Consider the following 22,617-nt stretch of genomic DNA (forward strand, 5'->3'; position numbering starts at 1 on the left):
GGCGGAGCCTGTGGAGCATATGGTCAGGGCTGAAAAAATGTCATCGCGAGGGGAAAAAAGTGCAGCTCAGCAAGTTTCTACTAGTGCGTGTGTGTGTGTACGCGGGTTCTGGTGAGTAACCAGGGTGTGTGTCTGTGTGTGTGTGTGTGTAGGTGCAGACTGAGACGAGGTGTCTTTAATTACTTAAAGATCCGTGATCTGCGTCACTGGATCTTCCCACTGATGTAAACCTTTACCACGAAAACACACACACACAAGGAAGAGGAAGAGGAGCAGGAGGAAGTTTGGCAACACGAAGCCTTCGTTACGGCTTTCAGCAGCTTTTCATTTCATGTTTGATTAAATTCTCTACCTTCAAAAAATAGACTTTGTTAGTTTCATCTTTTAAACATGTGAGTGAACCACTCGTCGTCACGCTCTGAACAAGCACAAGTTTAAACTTTTTACATTTTTTAAACGTAAAAGCAGAATACTGACCATCGTCAAGTGCTTTTCCTCTTTCTTTGCTACATTTTTACGATACGCGTGAACAAAATCATCAAAAAAAAGACCTTTGCACGTGATTTTTACATGAAGCGCGACATTTGTGGTACATTCTGTTAACGTCCGCGGTCAGACGTCGGAAAGAAAGTAGACACAAATGTATGTCGGGCTAGTTATTGTTCGCAATAACAATTCACGTCTACGACTAAAAATGTTGTGTTAGCCATCTTGGAATGTCGAATGTCTAATCTCGGAGTGTATTTCCAAGTTGAGTTGGGACAGCAATAGTAGGGAATTCCGACTTATTGTAAGAAAAAAAAAAACCCATAGCTTTACGAGAAAAAAGTAGCAAAACTGGAGCAGCCAAACACGCAGATCGAAAACTCGAGAGTCGCAGTGTCGTTCAGTTTGTTACGTAATTATCTGCATTCCAATCGTCAAAAGTTCTGAAGGGTACGAAAATAACAGAGGGCGGAGCTAGACACACCAATGTTCGCAGATTTGACGATAGCATTGTCACTTCCTTTTTACAACAGGAAAAAAATTTAAAAAAACCAAAAAAACATGCATTACGATTATGAAAGAGTCACGGACGTATCTGGAGATATCACGCTGTTTGCGATCAAGCTAACAAAACCTACGATGGAAACGTGAGCCCAAAATCACGATTTAACGTCACACTTTCAATAAAACATGAGTTTGGCAAGCAATTTAAAAAAAATAAAAGCTGTGATAATACTTTACGAACTTTTGTGAAGAGAAGAAATCGCATTCGATGTGCAAAGGCCTTTTTTTTCACAGACAAAAATCCAAACCAAAGGAGCGTTAAAAACAAACTCATTTAGCGTTTTGAAAATCTGTGAGAGAAGGTTTTTCATAAGCTCGGGTTTGTAGTTTGTTTCATCTTTATTTAATGAAATAATCTCTTTGTCTTTCTCTCATCAAACACACATGAAACCTCAAACCTCCTCTGGAGCCTCTGCTCAGAAACCTGAGACCCTGTGTCAGTAAAACAAAACCACGCCCGGTCCAGCTCCTTCTCCTCTGACCCCGCAGTGCGAGTGCATTAATACAATAACTGATGAAAACACTGTGTGACTGTATTTTGGATTCTCTTCTGATAATAAGCGGGTGTGGTGTGTGCGTGCGTGTGTGTGTGTGTGTGGAAACACCATCGCAGAGGTGAGTCGTGGGTGTGGTGACATCATCATCGCAGCAGCAGCAGCAGCAGCAGCAGCATCGGGGATTCCCTAACAGAAAACACATTCTCTCTCTCTCCGTCTGTCTGGAACACATGGGCTGGGTCTCTCTCCCTCTTCCTCTCTCTCTCCCTCTCTCTCTCTCTGTGGCGTGAGTGTGTGACGGCAGCGAGGTGTGAGGCCTTCAAATGAAAAGCCGTGGAGTGGGCGTGAGGAGACAGCTCGTTCACTGTGAGGCAGGAGACAAATAACACGACCGCAGAGGTGGGAAGAGAATCCTCCTGATTAGTCACAGCATGCAGAAGAAAACACACACACACACACACACACATTCATGAGAGTGCGATGCTTATCGCCGACTCGTACAGTGCTGCCCTCTAGAGGACGTGGAGGTTTCTGTAAAAGCCCTGTGAAGAACAGAGGAGGAAAGCTAGGCGTGATCCAGGAGCCACTGGAAGAGCGGTGGCGGCGGCGTGCGCTGCGGCGGTGCTAACGATGGCGGCGGCGGCGGAGGAGTCTCGTCTCTGGCCTGTGATTGGCCGTGTGCGTGGCTCTCCTCGCAGTAGCGCAGCAGCATGTGCAGCAGCTCCCCGACCCTCCACCTCCTCTCCTGAAGCCTCTGGACGACGACAGGAAGCTGAAAAAGCATCAAAATATCAAAATAAATGAATGAATAAATCACTTAATCAGCTGCATAACATTTTTTTTGGCCTTTTACTAAAGATAAATGTGTTTATGATATAAAATAATATATAATAATCACTTCAAAACATGAAAAGTTAGTCGTGCACACACAATGGAAAAGACATGGAAAAAACATGCCATCGAGATAAAACTGTAAAACTCACTAAATAAGAATCAACAAAACAAAAAAGCAGGTTTTTTAGTAGAGATTTAAAAGACGACAGATGTGTTTATAACATGTTAAATGTCGTGATTCATGAACATCGGCAGCAAAGACATAGTCAGAGGCCATTTCTGTTGTTAAAGTTGGAAGGTCATGTCATGCTTCTGTTATTATACTGTAACAATACAATTCTACAAAGTTTGCATGGTTGTTTTTGTTTCACCTGTTTGTAACCATGGCAACAGCAACAACAGTGGAAACCATGACACCACAACAGAGACTACCAGTGTTGACAATAAACACCAACAACATCACAGAGAGGGAAAGTCAGTGTTAATGTGTGTGTGTGTGTGTGTGTGTGTGTGCTGTGTGTGTGTGTGTGTGTGCGTGTGTGTGTGCGTCACCTGCTGCAGCTCTCTGTCAGGACTCAGCTGCACATGTGTGACGTCGGCCATGGACGCCGCCAGCCACTGCAGCATGCTCCTGAGCTGAGGGTCAAAGGTCACGGGCATGACGTCCGAGTTGGCGACGAGCAGCGCGGCGGGGGCGGCGGCACGGGGAGCTGCGAGCACCTGAGTCCGGTCCACACACAGAGTCCCTGTGGACACAGACATGTGCTCATCACATGACTCATCATCTTCATCATCAGGAACAGGCCTCTCTGATCCTGGTCCGGTCAGCGCCGGTCTCCCACGCTCCCACAGCTGGACATGTCTGACCAGGAGGCCCCTCCCACCCACTCACCACACACACATGCATGCATTAAGGGTGACTGTGGAGGCATGAATGAGCGGCTGAACGTGGGGGTGGAGGGAAAAACCCCGGCTACAACTCACACACACACACACACACCCAGACGCACACGTATTTCAAAATCAAGCACAAATGTTTCTGAGACGTCAGCGAGAGGAAAGAAAAACACGTCAGCACTCGACATGCTTGTCGTCGTCAAAGTGTGACGTTAGCAAAACAAAGGCAGCGTCATTTAAACCCAAACACAGACACAGTGACGTCACAAACACAGTGACGCCCTAATTTGCATGTGCATCTATTACCACAAGGTGGCAGCAGCAGCAGCAGTAGTGAGTGGAATTCACAAGCTATCGCAGAAGTGATTACATTTACGAGGTTTCTTGAATGCACTTTTTTGCTGGAAACACCCAACTCTACGATTGATGAGTTGTTTGGTGATAAATTGTCAGAAAACAGAAAATACTACTCATAAAATGTTCAAAAACTTATATTAAGAATACGATACATTAAGTAATAACGATAATCCATACTCTCACCAAATTTACAGTGTCCAATTCACTGTATTCCCAAAACCAGAGAACCCAGAGAACCTGGAGAACCTGGAGAAAACCCACGCACACACGGGAGACCATGCAAACTCAGGTTACTATTACATCTCTAACTTTAAAAAAGGAGGTCAAATATTCTCACCACTGGACTCCTCTTTGACCTCCGTCTCCTTGTCGTCTGTGTTGTCACTGTCGGATGAAAAGAAATGAATTAAACACAGTGAGAAAACGCTGCGTGAACACGCGACGACAAACCAAAACCCAGAGTCATCTCAGACACAGCGAGGAAAGGACGGGATTATAAAAGTTCCTCTGTGTTTCTGGTCTGTTACGACACAGCCACGAGGATTGTTGTTGTTGTCGACTCTCGCTGTGTTTGTGAAGGCGACGATGAAAAAGCATCATGCAGCACAGCAACTACAACACACGCATCTACAACTATGGACACTTAAACCCACCAGTGTGTTTGCCACAGTGATCAGACAAATCATCAGAAAACTGGATTATTTTTACTTATTAATGTTGTTTCATGTGTTAAATATGACGTTGCTACATTACTTTTATTGAAAATAATGTTTAAAATAAGGCTGAAGCAAGTCATCAATGACTCAATTCATTTGGATACTCGATTGATCACTTTGACTGTTCTTTTTTAAAGAATTAAAACCAGTTTGTGTGATTTTTCAGCTTCTTAAATGTGAATATTTGCTGGTTTCTTTGCGCCATAAAACAAATAAATCATTCAAATGGAATCATTTTTGGTTTGTGGACAAACTCAACATTCAAGAACTGATCGATTATTCCGCTTACACAAAGAATGGTTTTATCTATGATCACATTCATAAAAACTAATCTTTGACGACACAAGCGACGTTATTGCAGAGAAGATTACATTTACGAGGTGTCTTGAATGCACTTTTTTTTTTCATTTCTGGTGTTTTGGTGCATAAATTGTGAAAACTGTGAAAATATTCACTCGTCAAATGTCCCAAAATGTAAACCACAAAATGTTCACAATTAAGAACTAAAAAAATATTAACTAATGCACCAATCAATGACCTAAATCATTTGCAATTCTGTAGTTTCTTTAATTTATTTATTCTTTATTTTAGTATATATTCATTATATTTGTATCAATTTCTTTAAAATGTTTTTTTGCTTTTTAAAATCTGCTTTTTGAATTTTAAATTTGCATATGTCACATGTCAAGTTTTGTCCGGAACTGTAAAAATATTCTGTTTCCTTTAATAGAGAAAAGAAATGAAAAGAAAAATTAAAAGAAACACTCATTGTTGAACTTATCAATTATTAAAATAAGTTGCAGTTAAATGAATAGGTGATTAATCAATGAACTGCTGCTGCTCTGTCTCGAAATTCATGTCAAATAAAACCCAAAACTTTGTTTTTTGTACATTTTGCTTTATATATTCTCTATATTTAGTGTTTAATCATTCTAGTTGTGAATAGCTGATTAATATATGATTTATTTTTTGGGGTTTTAAGTTGTTAGAAGAAACTTATTTTGCAACTTTTTGCATCAACTCTGATGACACTGGACCATTATTCCTGCAGATATTCTCGACTTCAATTCTAGTTTTTTGGAGTTTTCTTTTAAGCTGGTGGCGTGCGCGTTGATGAACGTGTTGATTGACAGCGCTGCTTTGTTGTTAGCGTGGACACGCAGCAGCACGCATGAGAGGCTCACACACAGGAAATCATCCTGACAGCAGATTTAAATGTGTTTGTCTAAGAAGGAACGAGTCGTGAAAACTGCTGGTGGGTTTAAAACTGTGGAACAGCATCTGTGCAGAGAAACACCTGCAAACTGCTAATCACATGCCACGTCAGGAAACTGGTCGTTCCTAGTATGAGACAAAGCATCGATCAACAGGAAATCACGTTTGTACCGTGAAGATAAAAGTCTGCGTCCAATTTTTAAAAGTTTAAGTGATGATAGTAGATGTTTATTTGTTTTTTTTGTCCCATTCTAGGCGAAACCAGCTCTTATTTTGAAGTGTTAGCCGTGTCGTCGTTCGAGCCGCACACCAACCTGTCAGAGGGGGAGAAGGACATGTGCTCCTCACCCGCCTCCCCCTCCAGGCCCAGACTGCTCCAGCTACTGCTGTTCCCATTGCTGCTGGAGAGAGAAGGCAGGTGAGACACCTGCGTCAGGGACAAGACACGCTTTCACACGTCCTCCGAGCACGTACATGTGACTGGGGATTATTATACAGTAAAATCCAAAAAAACTTCACATAGATTGGTAACTATTGTGGTTTCAAGGTTCAAAAAGGCCATTGGATTTCAGATTAAGTGCCTTTAAAATGACTGAAACTGTGATTGAGGGTAAAAAAAAATCATTACACTACTATTTTACAAGTTACTGAACAGTGTAACCAAACTGTTTCCTGCTAATCCTCACAAAGACGTCAATTTCATCCAGAATTCAGAGCTTCTATTATTAAATATGAACTGATTCAGAGAAGTGGAGTGGAATTCACAAGTTACTGCAGAAGTGATTACATTTACGAGGTCTCTTGAATGCATTTTTTTTCCAACTAGAAATACCCATCCCTATTATTTATTAGTTATCATTTGTCAGAAAACTGAAAATATTTCACTCATCAAATTTTTGCTTTATATATTCTTTATTATTCAAAAAGAGATTGGATTTCAGATAAAGTGCCTTTAAAATGGATAAAACTGAAAAAATATGAACAAATGGATTCTGAATCAGAATTTGATGACTGACTGACACATTAACTGTTCATTAAAAAAAAAAGTATTTGAGCATAAATGAACATAAAAAGGCATCATTTAAAAGTAAAAATAATGATTTTGAATGTTTCCATCTGCATGGTAATATCTACTTAACCACAGCTGGAAGGTGATGGGGGAAGACCTTGAAAGTGCTTGAGAAGTATGAACCCTGCAGCTGCTTGTCCTGTCAGAACTCATGTTGTTTACAGAATAGCATGAGAACGATATTGTACTAACATCACTCGTGTTGGGCCTGGAGCAACAGATGATTTATACAGTTTTATATGTGAACATGTGGAAAAACCTGCCATCTCCTCCTCCTCCTCGTCCTCAACTGACATTTAAAGGATTATTCCAAAGCCACAAAATCATCGTCATCAATCGAAGCTCAGCTCACTGAAGCGATGTGACACTTGTGGTCATTATTGCAAATTGTCCTGATCTCAGCCGCTCTGTCACTGGTCACTTAGCAACAAAATTTGAATTTACGCAAAAAAAAGGAATGGAAACCACGTAATAATTATTCAAAATAATACAAAAATTCACATGACGGAATGAAAGTTTTTTTTGTTTTTTTTTTAAATGTGGTCGCATGAAGTCATGATTCGCTGAGGACTAAAATGAGACAGGAGGACACCAAAAAAACACCACCACCACTTAACCACTTAACAAAAGACACAGCTAATAAAATCTACTCTAGATTAAGTCATATTTACAGAACATGTTCACGTCTTTATCTCATTGTTAGACAGATTTTTCCAACAGGAAACTAAAGCTTGAAAACCACAATTTCAAAGTTTGAACGCACAATAGTTAAAAATCTATGTAAAGAAATAGTGATTTAACGGAGTAAAATCACTATTTCTTTACATAGATTACATAGATATTTCTTTTCATTCCTTTTCAAGCACCTTTCGAACCTTGAACTCCAAGCACTTTCAAGGATGTCAATCACCTGTGTGAACACTGTGGCTTCATGTAATTAGTCTAACATTAAAAACCTGCGGGAATGGAACCTGCACAGTCAAGAAGGGTTTGTGATTTCTAAAAATACCTCCTCCATTATTGAGGAATGAGGTCAACCCCAGCTCACGTACCGTGGTTTTAACAGGACGACGCTGACACTGTTCATTAAGTCAATCATCCTTTCTCGCTCTTTTATTATTATTCTAATTATTATCATTATTGCGTCATAAACCCTTTGAAGGCTCGTTTTCCCCTCCGTTCTTCCATGTGTGGCGTCTGATGAATGACACATGCTGGACTCTGTTCTTGTAGAAACAGAGCCTGAAGTGAAGAGAGTGCTCACACAGACACACCTTTAGAAAATATTATGATACATTAACTGGGTCCTGCCGGGGATGGAATAGCTGTGAACTCAGCTGTGTTCTCTCAGTATCTTGGGAAAGAATCTGAACATGTTGTCAGTTTTGCTTCCATAGAGACAGAAACGTGAACGGCTGAATTCCCACAGACTGAGAGTGACGTGAACGCTCGCACTCTCGTTTCACTCTACAAACCAAACCAGTTCTGTCACAACTACGACCCCGGGACCTCGTGCTTGCGGTGCGTTACACAAACTTGGCCCCGCATCCTCTAACACGGCCGCGCGTTACATGTTAAAACATTTGCACCAATCAGAGGAAATTGGGAGTTTCTGGCAAAGACGATTTTCTCTGCTCAGCGCTGACCTCGGGAAAACTCCCATCTAAAGTCAAACCACAGGAGAGTCCTGCGACGGAGACGCACACGGACACAAGAAAAGAAGGGGCCCACACTTTCCCCGGGGCACCCCTGCACAAATCATCAGTGACGCAAAGGTTGTGCAACAGGAGAAATGTGTAAAATATGTGTTACCATGTAAAGACCTGGGTTATAATGTTACCTTGTTTTTTGGTTTTATTTGTATTTCCTTAACCTTTTAAACTCTGTTTTTAAAAAAGCTGTGACATAAACAAAGTTGTTATTAAATCAAACCTTCCTACTTTTATTGTTGTGGTTCTATTTTTTTGTGTGTTTTTATCATGAACTTTGTTAGTACAACTATGTTGGTAAAAGGTTATAAATATGTTATTAAATTAATCTGAAAACATACTTTTATAGTTGTGTATTTCGTGGATTTTAACTCACTTATGTTATGTTTGGTTTTATTCTTTTATACATGAAGCTCTATAAACACAATTATTATTGTTATTATTAGACTCCCACGACAATAACAGCTGTAACTGCGCCCTCTAGTGGACGTACTGCTTCACAACAATGTAGGCTGCATGAGGACACATGAGCTTTAAACACAGCATTAAAAGGCACAGTAAACAGGATTTTCTCTGTGTTTTCTGGTCAGTCATGTAAAGAATAAGATTTGAGGTTGTGAGTGAGTAAAGGTGCAGTTCGTGTACCTGTCACTGAGGTGGAGGAAGCTGCTGTTGTCGTCCTCAAAGCTCAGGTTGGACCAGCTGCCCAGACTGTCGTCTCCTACACTGAGCTGCTGAGACACCGTCGACTCAGTGACTTCTCTCCCTGAACAACTAAACACACAAACACACACAGAGCGGGAAAAACAATGAAGGAAGTTAATAAAAAAAACTTCCTTCATTGCAAAAACAAAGATTCTGCACCAAGTTTGTCTGGAATTTCAGCTTCTTAAATGTGAATATTTTCTGTTTCATTTGATCCAAATACTAAAGAATCCAGAAGAACTGAAAATGTTTGGTTTGTAGATAAAATAAAACTTGTATGGATTTACATTTTTCACCATTTTGTAACATTTCATGGACCAAACAACTGAAAGATTAATCTTTGACACTTGTTTTGATAATGAACAGACGTTTATTTTTCTAGTTCATGCTTTTTCTGCCGTGTGATTTCTGCTCGTTAAAACAACTTTTGTTTGTCTAAATAACATTATATGGCCATGAGCATGAAATGAGATGAACATATCAACTTATATTTCTATCACTAATTTTCATTTTAAAATATTCATCTATTATCTTTAACTATTTTTAATAGTTAAATAATAATAATAATAATAATGATGATGATCAGCTGATTAACATTTTATTTTTCGTACTCATTTCCATAACTACGTGATTCGTGTTATTCGTTTTAACACATTTTTAACAATGAGCTGATAAATGTATAATTTTCATCACTTATTTTCATGAACAAGAGATTTTCTCATTTACTTGAATAATCTATAATTTTTGTCACTTATTTTCCTAGAAAATTGATTTTTAATTCCGATTAATCTTTGATAACAAATAATTGTTAATTTCAGAATAACTTGCATTATCTCTGTGTGTGTGGTCACCTGATGATGGCGCCCTGACAGACGTTGGACATGGCTGACGTCATGATCTCAGCAGTCAGGCTCTCGGCGTAGCTGGTCCCGTCGTGGCCGATGCCGCTGTCGGCGTTGAGACTGGTGTTGCTCAGCTCACGCTTTGCCGTCTCCATCACCGTGGAGACCATGTCCTCGGCGAACGCCACCCTGTGGTCCAGGTCGATGTGGATCTTGGGAATGTCCAAGCTGGGAATCCTCTGGCTCCGGCTCGTCTTACAGTCCGGCCCTCGTCTCCTCCAGTGTGTTGTGGGCGGGTGGTGCCGGCCGTGTTTGCTGCAGTACAGACACTCCTGAGCCAGACAGTAACGGCAGGTCCTCTCGCCTGCGGCCTGACTGGTGGGCGGGGCCTCGGTCAGCCTCTGCCTGTGGGAGTGTCTGTCGTGACCTTGCGTCCTGTGATGCTCCCGCGACGGACGACTGACTGACGCCAGGCTCATCTTCAAAGTGTCGTCCACTATTTTCCTGGCGTAGTGCTCGACAACCTGCATCGCTCTGCTGCTGCGGCCTCCATCGTACAGGCTCCCTGTGCTGTGGTAACGCCTGCTCTTACCGTCCTTGGACAACAGGGGGCAGGAGAAGGAGTTCCTGATGAGGTTCTCCGTCATGTCTTCAAGTTTGGATTTCTTATAGAGGCAGGAGTCAGTGAGGGACTTGGGCAGGCGCGCGGTGGGGAGGTGGAGCTTGCGTGTGACATCGCAGGTGATGTTGTACGCCAACGATTCAGCAAAGTTGACCAGATCTGTGTAGTCCCTCTGACTCTGCTCCTCAGAGTCACTGCAGCAGCACCGAGTGTCCTCACCTGAGGGACAGACCACTGTCTCTGCTCTGTCCCGGGGGGACGAGACCTCACTACCTGAAGCTTTCCATTCATCTGGCAGCGACTTGGACGAGTGAAAGCGGATGCTCGAGGATCTCTGCCTGATCTTGCGACTAGCATGAGCCAAACCTAGTTTTATGGAGCGGTAGGCCAAGCGGCTCGCGTACTGGTCCAGGACCAGCTCCCTACTTCCTCCTTCCTTCTTCAGGACTCTGATGAGGTAGCCAGCATATTCGTCCGTCACGCTCTCGCAACTGGGATACTCTGAGGACATGCCAGAGCTGGAGCTGGAGAATGCGCTGGGCGCGGAGGTGGGAGGAGGCTGGAACATGGAGGCTATGATGTCACTGGACCACTGCTCGGCAAGCCTGCCCACTCTCCAGTCCCTGTTCTGGTGGTGGTGCAAACATTCAGAGCTGGATCTGTCCAAGCTCCTTCTATGGTGAACTCTGTGGTAAGGACACTGCTGGCCCAAGCTCACCATCTTCTTCACGTCGTTGATGACTTCCCCCGCCACCTCGCCGGCATACACCCACAGAGTGTTCAGGGTCTGCTCCGAGAACTGAGCCACGCTGTCCCTCCGCCGCATGCCGCTGCCACCACTCGCCTCTCCTTCCTCCTCTGCCACTCCCAGGGTGTCCATCTCTGTTGCCATGGAGACAATGTGGCAAGCCAGGCGCTCGGCATAGTGGAGAGCTTCCTTGTTGGACATTCTGTGACGGGATATAAGGTTGGGTTCGTGCCGGCCGCTCCTGGTCTCTGAAGATCTGTTGGCAACACGCTCCTCTTCTGCTGGCTCCTCCTCCTCCTCCTCGTTGCCATCGGCCTCCTCGGAGAGAGACCTCATGAGTTTGAGCATGAACTCGTCCTTGTCCTCTTCAGGGGTGATGTCTTTGGGTCCTGGGCCGGGCTCTGGCTGGTAGTGAGGGGTGGGAGGTGGAGTAGCAGGGGAGAACTCCTTGGCCAGTTTGCTCTTCAGCTTCTTGGAGAACTGTTTGATCTGTTTCTCCTTGGAAACCTCGCTGGGCTGCTGTGGGGTGGACGGAGGAGTTCCAGGAGTGCCACCAGACTTCTGACCGGGACTTGGGCTCGAATCATCCACAGGAGCGGAAATCCCGCTGTCCGGCACATGTAGAGTGTGCATGGTCACAGGATGAGCCATGACTCTCCCTGTAACATAGCGAAGATCTCCGTGCCTTAAAGGGGAATCTGGAGCGTCAATACTTGTTAAGTCCTGTTTGCATGAAGAACCACTCCTGGTTCCGACTGCCTTAGTGAAGAAGTCAGTGCAGTCCTCGAAACTCTTCTTCATCTTAGACGTGGTTATGAGCTCACAAGCCTCGGTTACGATCAAATCCACCATGTTTCCAGAGAAGTTCTGGAACGCAGACTTTCCGTGAGAAGGGCCTAATCCGGCTCCTGGGGTCTGAGTTCCAAGACTGTAAAGGTGAGTTTGTGTCGAGGTCGCGGTGTCAGAGGAAGACACGGTTATTCTTCTGGGGCTAGCGTGTGGAGTATTGCATGAAGTGGTTGTTTGCTGACAGGTTTCCTCAGAATCTGGGAGGTGGGAGAGGGCGTGGCCAGCCTGGGGTACAGGAATACAGCTGGCCATACCCGAGACAGTGAAGAGGGCTTTCTTCACTGTGCAGGTAGGATCTTCTCCCGAGGGCCTGGGAACTCCTGCAGCAGAGGTGCAACTCAAAACCTGCTGGGTGGTAAAGGTACTGCAGGTGTGAGTGCTGGAGTTCTCGGCACTGACGTAACAGATGTTGTCCAAAGACACGCTGATAGCTGCTTGGCTAGTGAAGGCAACATCAGCCTGAGAGAGTTCTATGAAGGCTTCCTGGATGACTGACTCCGATAAATCTGAAGCATACGAAGAAACCACTTCCTCCTCCTCCTCTTCCTCCTCTTCCTGCCCGTGACCAAAGGACCAGTCACTTGGGGTAAGAGGGGTTGAGGGGTGGGAAAACTGACACACCTCCATGATGCCTTCAAACACAAGCTCTTCAGCCAGGTCAGCAGCAAACTGCGAGACTGTGCTGTGGAAAATTTGCTTTTTCACCGTCAGGAAGTCTTTCAGGGCCCCGGACACGGCCTCTCCGACCAGGAACCCCGCCAATCCACTGATGGCTCGCTCCTTCAGCACATAAGCCCGGCGCATGCCGATCTCATGGAAGGCCATTTGGAACACGGACGAGGTGAGCCTTGCGGCCAAGTGACACAAGGTGGTGGTGCAGGACGAGACGCCCTTCTGAAGGTCTCGCAAAGCGCTGCCCAGACTCATCTCCACCAGGTCAGTGGCAAACCTCTGAATGCCATCCTTCAGAGACTGGGACTTCTTCTGCAGCTTGTCCACCGTCACCGTCTCCTGTATTTCCGAGAGCTTCATCAGGTAGCCGGAAGGGTTCTGGAATTCTTTGTGGCAGACGCAGCTGAGGTTCTTGTTGTCGGTGATGTCGACCGCAGACTGGTAGCCGCACACAGATCCCAGGATTTCTCTGGAAAGATTGCTGGCGAAGTCCGAGTAGGTCTTATAGAGCGAGCATAGATCCTGGGGTTTCCTGAGCTCGGAGTCGTCCTGTCCGTCCTCGTCCGTCTTCCAAAAGTATTCCAGAGGTCCGTTAGAGTCCACCAGGGGGCTGAAGGCAGAGGAGCTGACCGGACTGAAGAGTGGGCCACCGTTTTCCTCACCGGGAGTCTGCACCAGTCTTGGGGAGTCGGGCATCTCGGAATGGAGTGAGTAAGGCGAGCCAGGTTTCAGTGGAGTGGGTTTTTTCACATTGGCTGGGAGTGTGGGCTGGTCAAAGCGGTGAGGGTTCATACCCTTGGTTGAGCAGCCCCTGGAAACATACTTGGATGTCGAGACGCTGGTGCTGGACTCTGCAAACTTCTTCTGACCGCTTGGGGAACTGGTGGAGTCCAGAGGCAGAGCCAGAGTGCAGCTCTCAGAGCTCAGCTCGTCCAGGTCGTCAAACTGGTCAAAACTGTCAAAGAACTCGCTGACTTCAGAGTCCGAGTCTTCAACTCGCTCCCTGGGTCCACCGGGCACCTGGGGGATGTCCAGCTTGGCCAGCAGGCTCTTCTGGTAGCCCACCTCGTCCAGGAAGATGATCGGACTGGGGCTGGAGCAGTCTGAGTCTTCTGACTCGCTGACGTGAATCTGAGGAGAAGGCAGACGAGCTCCGGGACTGCAGTACGTCCACTGGGACTCCACACCCGACGACCTCTGCACTGTGACGGACACCTCTGGAGCCGGATGATGTTTGGACGAATACTTCTTGGAGGAGGAGCCAATGATAACACGGGCGCCCAATAATTCTTTTTTCCTCTTGTGGGCGGGGACTGTCTGTGAGGCCACGTCACGCCGCTTATACTGATGATAGGAGGCTGCAGCTGTGAGAGAGAGAGAGATAGAGAGAGAGAGAGACGAGTGGTGAGAGGACAAGAGGAGGACGAGTGAAGAAAAGGCCTAGACTGTGTTATTGTACACGAGAGCGTGTTCTTGATTCTTTGACTTTTTAGGACGGAAAAAGTATCTATTTTCAGATAAATGATAATCACAACAAAATGAACCTGATATAAATTGAACTTAAATAGTAAGAACTCCATTCTTCTGTGTTCAAAAGAATAAAGAAGTGGTTTATCTGACACTTATCAGGCTCCTCCCCTTCTTTAATTTTTATGCAATCTTAAATGTTAAATAAATAATCGTTTAGCCATTCTATGTGTTTTTACTAAATTGTCCCAGTTTCCCTTTAGCTGGTTTATATTTTAGCACATATACACCCTTTGCTTAAGTCTTAAGTGGTTTTGTCATTTTTGATGACGCGTTGTTTGTATTAATACTTCTATCTTGAAGAAGAAATAATAATGAATCATTCATTTCTCAATACTTGTCTCCTGTAACAAAATTGGTTAAAAAACGCAAACAAGTGCTATTTTTACTTAACATTAGAGGATGCTTTTTATTCACTGAACCAAACTGACCACATCCTGGACCTTGTTTCTATTTTTCCCTCAGTGGTAACAACATTTTTGTCATGAATCCTCAGTTTCTGTACAAGTTTTTTTTAATGTTTTTTTGACCTTGAGTTTAATTATTTCTGATTTTGCTCTGTAGACTTTCCTTGTTTCACTTTTTACTTTCCTCCCTTGCTTTTTTACTTTCTATTTCAATTTATCGGTTACTATTGTTACATTTGAAATCATCTTTTACCCTATTTTGTTGGTATATAACTTTGTTTTATTCCAGGTTTGTCTTCCCTGATTATGTTTTCTGCTCAGTTCCCGAGGTTTTCATGTGTGTGCATTTTTTTTGTTTCCAATTTCTCCTTTTTCTTTTGATTAAAGACTTTGATTAAAGACGTTAATCCTACCTGTGTACACTTCTGGATTAAGTTACAGTTTATTTTCAGCTTTGTACAAAATTAAAATCTTCATCAATTTCATAGGATAACGATTGAATTTGTGTTTTAATGGTCAGATGCTGCACGTACAGGGACCTGCGTCTCCCGTGTCGTCCTCCTCCAGGTGCTCCAGTGCCGTGACAAAGTCGTCCTCGATGGACGACACCGACTGGTTGGTGTCGTCCTCCTCCGGCTGACTGGCCTCGGCCGAGCCCCTCTGCAGGGCCTGGAGCTCGCCGGCGTAGCGGACGCCCGCCACGTAGCAGCCGAGGAGGCCGAGCAGCGACGCCACGCTGGCCTGAGGGTGGAGGCCGGAGCCCGGATTATGTCTCAGCACACACACGGCCTTCAGCCAACACTGAGAGCAGAAACAAGGGAAAAAAAGAGTTTTATTTTCACACACAGACGGAGACGAAATATGGAAATGTGTCCTTCAGAGAAAAGCTGATTACAAATTACACAGAATTCACATGGAAACTTATTCTAATCCCAGTCCTTTGGGAAGCTGTGGGAGACAGACGTGGACTGTTATGTCTGTGCTCTGACTCTGAGTTGATATGTAACATGTGCAGAATACAGAATAACTTTAAAGAGAGGAGCAGGAGGAGCAGGAGGAGGAGGGAGGAGGTGGTGGGAGGTCTAACTGTCAGACACGGATGATAAAACCACAGAGGCTGTGTGAACACAAACACTGCACACGGCACCAGAACTGCGACCGTGGGCTGAGAAAACAACTTCTGTTTTGTTTTTTCTTGTCTGCAACCTGCGTTTCTTCAACAGCGTGAGAAAGGCTGGCAACGACCTCGCAGTGGGAAAAAGTGCAATAACAACAACGACTCGGTCGCGCTGAATATTCAGATTAAAACAGTTTTCCTGTGTACGGAAGAGGAGCACGGCCAACTATGTAAAAACAGACGCAATTCTGAGAATAGAGTCAGAATTAAGTTATATTTGCGACTCTTTTTCTGTAACTTGTCAGAATTGCGACTTTTTTCTTTGTGACTTTTCAGAATTGCGACTTTTAAAGTCAGATATGTGATTTTTCTTGCCTTACAATTCTGAGATTGAAAAAATAACTTGATGTGGTTCTCTTCAGTTCCAGTGTAAATAAACAACAGGAGTTGTTTATTTACAGGAGGATTAAAATATTATTCTCATATCTCATAGAATTAAAAGAATTGTCCTTATTGAAGGAATGTGTATATGTTAGTACAGATGCTGCTTATTTACAGACAGAAAAATAACTTTCTGTTCTCACTTCCTCTTTCCTCCCTGCCTTCATGTTCCCTTTCTTTTAATCTTTATTTAACTCCTCCGTCACCTTCTGTACCTGAGGCCCAGAGTCTTTGTGCTCCACCAGCCGGCGAGAGTCTTTGAGCAGAAGAACCTCGTCATTCTTGAGGCCGTGGACGTGGAGCGACCTGAGAAGATCACACAGACTTCCTGGCAGTGACGTCAGAGCCTGAGGATCAAAGAAGACGACGATGAGGAGGAGGAGAAGAGGTTCAGTTGTAGTTGTAGTCGTTTTTGATACAAAATCTAGCAAGAACTCAAAGAAAGGCTTCATCAGGCTTCATACTCCTTCATTAAAGGTCCAATTCAATCACCTGTGAATCACTTCAGCTCTCAAAGTTGATGAAATAAGAATTTTGATGTATTCGTTTAGGATTATTTATGTCCAGCAGCAGTGAAGTGCTATTTTTAACTTGACGTGGGTTTTTTTAAGTTCCACATTCTGGACCATGTGCTGTTAATCGCTGTGTCTGAGTGAGAGGGTGAGAGAAAACTCACCTGCTGGGTGACGTCTTCTCCTTCACACTGACCAGGCAGACACACAAAATGAATCTGGAAGATGATGGGAACACAGATGCTGGTTAGGACATATTTAAGTGTGTGTGTGTGTGAGACAGAGAGACAGACAGACAGAGAGAGAGACAAACCTCTGTCAGTCTTGCAGCGTCTCTGCTCGGCAGCTCCAGGCTGATGCTGCACAGCTCCTTCTTATTCCTGAAGAGGTTCTTCAGACTCTGTGTCCCACTGTCACGCACAGTCTGAAAACACACAACACGGTTACACACCACACACACGCACACACGCTACCACACACACACACACACACACACACACACACACAGTCACCATCTCTCTTCTCCACGCAGACAAACCTCTTTCCGCACCGAGGCCCTGGTCCTGATGGGGACTCCTCTGATTCGAGCACAGGCGTCCATGATATCAGCGAGCTGCACCGGACCTGGACCTTAACCTGGACCTGACCTGGACAGGACAAGACAAAGACAGATGACAATTGCTTATTTCTTTTTTTTAATCTCTCTCTTAGCACAGGCGGATCAGTCATTTTTAGACTTTCTCTTTTATGTTGTGATAATTTCAATCGTCTACATGGTGTCATGAGTGATATAATGTCCATCATGTGTTTGCAACGTACCACACTAACATCCACCACACTAACATCCACCACACTAACATCCACCACACAGTCCCGGCACGGTCTCCATCAGTGACAGAACCTGGTACCTGATTGACCTGGATTTATGATTCAGTTTCCCCCAAAACAACTGCTTCACAAGTCACTAGTTTGTGTGTGTGTGTCGCATAGAAAAGCAGGGACTGGGATCGGTGGCTTTGAAATGACTCGGCACAAATGTCGTTCACAGCTTCATACGTTCATAAATGGTCTTAAATGACTGTATTAGAATAACAACAGTAAATACTCGAGTGGTATGGTCCCACCCCGACTGAAAAGGATTAATTGTTCAGTCCTAATTGTGAGTTTAAATATTCAGACTTGCGCTTTTCAGCCAGTAAAAGAGAAGTGGACTGTTCTGTTCGTTCATCATCATCATCATCATCACATGACGGAGCAGTGACAGTATCACAAAGTGATAAGTCACCGTGTGCTGCACATCCCAGCAGGATGTCACGGTCGGTGGCTCCACCACAGAGAATTCACTTCATATTTCTGTTGAGATTCACGTGCAGACTGAGCCGAGGTCTCGTCGCGGCTGTGTGAAAAACAACACGCCGGCGACGATAAGCTGTGTAAATAACTACCGTACGGCCTTTGATCTTCTCTGAACACACAGACCTGCGTCAAAGATCAGACGTCAGACACTCACTCAGTGATCAGCATGAGAAGAAAGACCAGGAGGCAAAATATTTACAGTGTCCCAGAGAAACCCAATACTCCACTTTGAGGTTGGGTCCAAAGCAGCTGTTTGAATCCAGATGAAGGCAGGTGGTCCGATTGATCAGCCCCGTCCTGAGAACCAGAACCAGGGGTTCATGAGTTCATGATGCCACCGACTTCCTCTGCTGATCCGACCACCTCCTGGATTCTCACAGCTGCCTGGCCTCAACCACGCAGGAAGAAGGTGGTTCTGGAACTGCTTACGTGGGCTAAAAAAGGTCTTTGTTCCAAAAGGGATTTACAATCCCATCATTTACATGGAGACAACATGAAATGATCGGACGTGTTTCCAGCGAGTGGAACGGTCCGGTTTGCTTCAGTGTGGTAGGAATCGTACCAAAATAATACAAAATAAAGTTTGAATTTCATTAAAGAAAATGATGACGAAGAATGTTCATCAACGACTCGTTTGTTCAGAAAATAAAAATAAAGTTGACGTGAAGACAAAATCTACTCACACTTTTGTCAACGAATAAAAACTAGACAAAAGTGTTAGGGGGCGGGACCATTGTCAACACAGGGGAGGACACACAAGGACCAGCGAGGAAGGGTGAAGACACATGATCAAAGTTCATGTACAATGTTTCAGAAAACCAGGTTCATGTGAAGCTTCAGTCAAGACACACACCAACTATTTCATCAGCTCAGCTGAACCGAAACAAACCACCAACGCTGATAATTCCGGGTTTTAAATAAAAAGTCTTCACGTAATTCAGAACAACTGTGTTTGGATTATTTCATGAGTTGTTAACACGAATAAAAACGTTCATATCAAAACAATTCAAACCTTAATAATAACATATTATTCTAAAACTAGACTACAAACACTCAAATATGACTAAATCTAAACTAAATCAGAATGAACATCCCAGAGTCAAACAGTAGAACTGAAGCACAGGCGACATCATGACACGATACACGATACTTTGTGTTTCTTCAACGTCCATTCTCATAAAGCGTTTGACGCCTTGTTGAGATAAACAGCCACAAACTGTGTGTCGTCCATTGTTGTGTTGTTTTGTTGTCTGTGGAGCCTGACACACAACAAAGCCTGACCCAGGAGGACTTTGTGACAACAACACAGCACACGCGTCTCACTTTCCTCTTTCCCAGGTTGCAAACTTGTTTCCTGTCGTTAAATGTTTTTGTGAAGAGGCTAAAATCCCTTTCGTACTTGCAGCCATGTTTTCACCCTGACTCATTACTTCAAACAACTGGACTTCTACAAACCTTAACTATCCCTTCAACAGCGTCTCTGCAGCGCCTCCTTGTGCGACAACTGTGATCAACATAAAAGTCACATTCATCTCTACACGCCGTGTTATAAGACTAAAGCGTGACGAATGTGACAGGGCGTCGCACACTCAGCTGACGGATCCCAGACTCAGCTGTTTGTGGTCGTTTTCAGAGGGAAAAAACAACCTGTGTAGTCTGACTGCTGCTGCTGAGTGAGGAAGGAGAAGAAGGAGAAGAAGGAGAAGAAGGAGAAGAAGGAGAAGAAGGAGAAGAAGAGTCTGGGAGAAGATGAGCAGAATCTCACAGCTGCCTGTAAACCCAAACACCAGCCTCGGATGACTTTACAGTCAGGTGCCGTCGAGTGAATGTAGATTATTAACTATTGAAACACAAAATATCACCTTTTTAAATATAATTCTAGAAGAATATTTGATTTAATTGACAAGAAAGTGTTTTGGTTACGGCTGGAGGAGATCCTTATTACAGTTGTACTGATACATTAATGGGACGGAAATACGAATTGCGATATTTTCACAAGAATTGCGACTGGGATATGATTTGCGGTATCAGAGGGAACAGTCATTTCTACTAACTTAACATATTTAAAAGAATGACTGTGTGATATTTGTGCAGATCTGTGAGAAACACAGACATTCTCTTCATTCTGGAGAATAAGACGTGTATAGATCAAGACATTACTTCATCTGAAATGGTATTTTGACACATATTTTGGCTTGTTACATGAATATTGTGCCCTCTGCCATTTGAAAACACAACACGTTCAGGCAGAGGGGAAGTCAAACACCTTTCTTTTCAGAATAAAAGCCCCCATGTCGACACCATATATCATAACAGGTTCAGCTCGTAAGTACGTATAAGACGCGCGACTGGACGTCCTGCTGAGTCCGAAAACACGTGGACGAGAAAACTCATTTACTGGCCATGTACGCACATCTGACTCCGCCTCCACAGCTGGCGCTCTATCTCTGTATAAGCTAGTGTTTACTGTATCCTGTCGACCTTTACGTCACAAAAAACAAACTGTGGTTCTGTATGTTTCTAAATACAATTACTATAAAATATGACCACTACTGCTTTACCGTTTACAGGTGTGTGTGTGCAGGGGGGGCTTTAGGGCCCTTCCAGTTACATTTTACGCCTATGCTCGCCTTACACACACACACACACACACACACATATATAAGACATCACATTTAATGTCATATTCTACATCTCCGTAAATAACGTTATTTCACGTTAAAAGCGTAAACACAGATGAGTGAGGGCGGTGGGGCTGATACCCGCCGCATTGGCGGTGGACGCGGCAGCGGCCGCATCAGCGTCAGGACGCGGCAGGAGGCCACGGAGCTGCCGCTCACAGTGGATGCTGATGTCAACATCAGCGCACGCGCGCACACACGCACGCACACACACACACGCAGAGTGGGCAAACCGCCTCACAACACGCACAGACACTCCCACGCCTGAGCGACACACTCCGTGACACTCACCCGCCCCGTGAGCTCCCTGTCAGGCTGTCAAACACGGAGCTGACACCAGAATCAGGCCAGAACCAGGCCGCGGTCTGTCTGTCTGTCTCCCACTGTGACGTCACCTTATTGTCGTTAGCTAGCAACCACCTAGCCGAGCTAGCTAACGCCGTCGCGAGCGCGTATTTACACACACACACACAGCAGACAACAGTTACGTGTTAGCTCACGGCTAACGTGTGTCTGTGGCTCTGTTTGTCTTTTTTAAAATGTTAACATTATTGTCATTTATGGAGAAAAAGAAGCGTAGCTCACCGCTCAGTGTCGGACTCCAGCAGCGTTGATGGTGGCCGCCGCTGTCTTTAATGCGCCGCCCGTGGACGAACCGTCGCTGCGGGTCGGCTCGAGCCCCTCGTCGTTAACCGAACACCCGAGCGAAGAGAAGCACGCATGCGCAACAGCGACTGAGCGGCCAGTTATACTTGTAATAATATAATCATTTAAATTCATTCATTTCAGACACAAAAACATCCACGGGGTCGCCCTGGGTGTGGATTCAGCAGGGATTGAATCATGTTCGAATCTCGAATCTGACTCGAACTCTGTGGTTCGCGTTCGTCCGCGCGCTGCCCACGAGAACAGGAGAGGCACAGGCATCTCCAATCACACGCCGACATTAAGGATCAGTGTCGCACTCACACTGTCGACAGCAGAGCAATCGATCCGCAGCGTTTTCACTGTGTGAAATTTAGGCCAAATTATTGTCATTTTGGCGGCAACTGAAGATAAAAACATTTAAATGTCATTGTTTAAAAGTTGTATAACTGTTAGTTGGACAAACTTTAGCATCTTCACTCATTTCTACACAAACAGAATCAGTGTTTTGGATGAGTTCATATGGAAAAACCACATTTACAATATTATTGAAATATAGCTGTGTTGTCAGTGTATTTAAAAAAAATTTAAAAAAATAATCTATAGCAGGAAAAAAAAATCACTCTTAAAAAGCAACTCTGGAAACTGTTTCTTTTGTACATATTATAATTGGATGTATATTTGAATATTTATTCAAAGACAGCGACAGAGTATTCTTTTATGTTGTCCTCTTATGCTTGTCTGCTTTAACTAAACTAAATATAAAGTGGAAACTTTATACCTTTAACGCCAAATTTATTCAGATTAACACAATTTATATCTGGTTACATTTTGGTCTGGTTCTTCGTAAATAAGGACAAACTTGTAGTAAGAATAAGTCGGAAACGTCTGCATATGTATTTGGTTTTATTGAAGAAGAGAGATATGAACAGGTGGCCTCTGTTTGTTGTCTTTCCTTTTTCTTTCAAAGCACCTTAAAAATGTACAAGAAAAAAAAAGCTGAAACCATTTATTTATTTTTCGGAAAAATACAAAAATACACATCTCAGTGACTCCATATTGTAATAAATAGTTGAACCATGCATTCTAACCATAAAAAGGCACAGAAAACAGTCACTTAGTTAGTTAGTTAGTAGTCATAAAAACCAT

At 44.1% G+C, this 22,617-nt stretch overlaps 1 protein-coding gene across 4 annotated transcripts; it reads right to left on the minus strand.

The window, feature by feature from the left end:
- Positions 1-1,781: 1,781 nt before the first annotated feature.
- Positions 1,782-21,487, minus strand: akap11 (A kinase (PRKA) anchor protein 11). 4 transcript variants are annotated; one of them, XM_044022006.1, is made up of 12 exons: positions 21,409-21,487; positions 17,325-17,433; positions 17,100-17,210; positions 16,951-17,004; positions 16,481-16,621; positions 15,250-15,517; positions 9,901-14,146; positions 8,990-9,118; positions 5,881-5,967; positions 3,973-4,019; positions 2,934-3,127; positions 1,782-2,319 (listed from the first exon to the last, which is right to left on the minus strand). In XM_044022006.1, exons 2-12 carry the CDS (start codon positions 17,385-17,387, stop codon positions 2,113-2,115), a joined length of 5,547 nt encoding a protein of 1,848 aa, XP_043877941.1. In that variant the 5' UTR covers positions 17,388-17,433; positions 21,409-21,487; the 3' UTR covers positions 1,782-2,112. The 4 variants fall into 4 exon arrangements, with proteins under 4 accessions (XP_043877941.1, XP_043877943.1, XP_043877942.1 ...); XM_044022008.1 differs by having other exon boundaries at positions 16,490-16,621; positions 21,409-21,486; XM_044022007.1 differs by having other exon boundaries at positions 5,881-5,964; positions 21,409-21,486.
- Between the last annotated feature and the right edge of the window lie 1,130 nt (positions 21,488-22,617).

This window comes from Solea senegalensis, linkage group LG3 (genome assembly GCF_019176455.1).
Source record: "Solea senegalensis isolate Sse05_10M linkage group LG3, IFAPA_SoseM_1, whole genome shotgun sequence".
In the NCBI taxonomy this organism is placed as follows: Eukaryota; Metazoa; Chordata; class Actinopteri; order Pleuronectiformes; family Soleidae; genus Solea; species Solea senegalensis.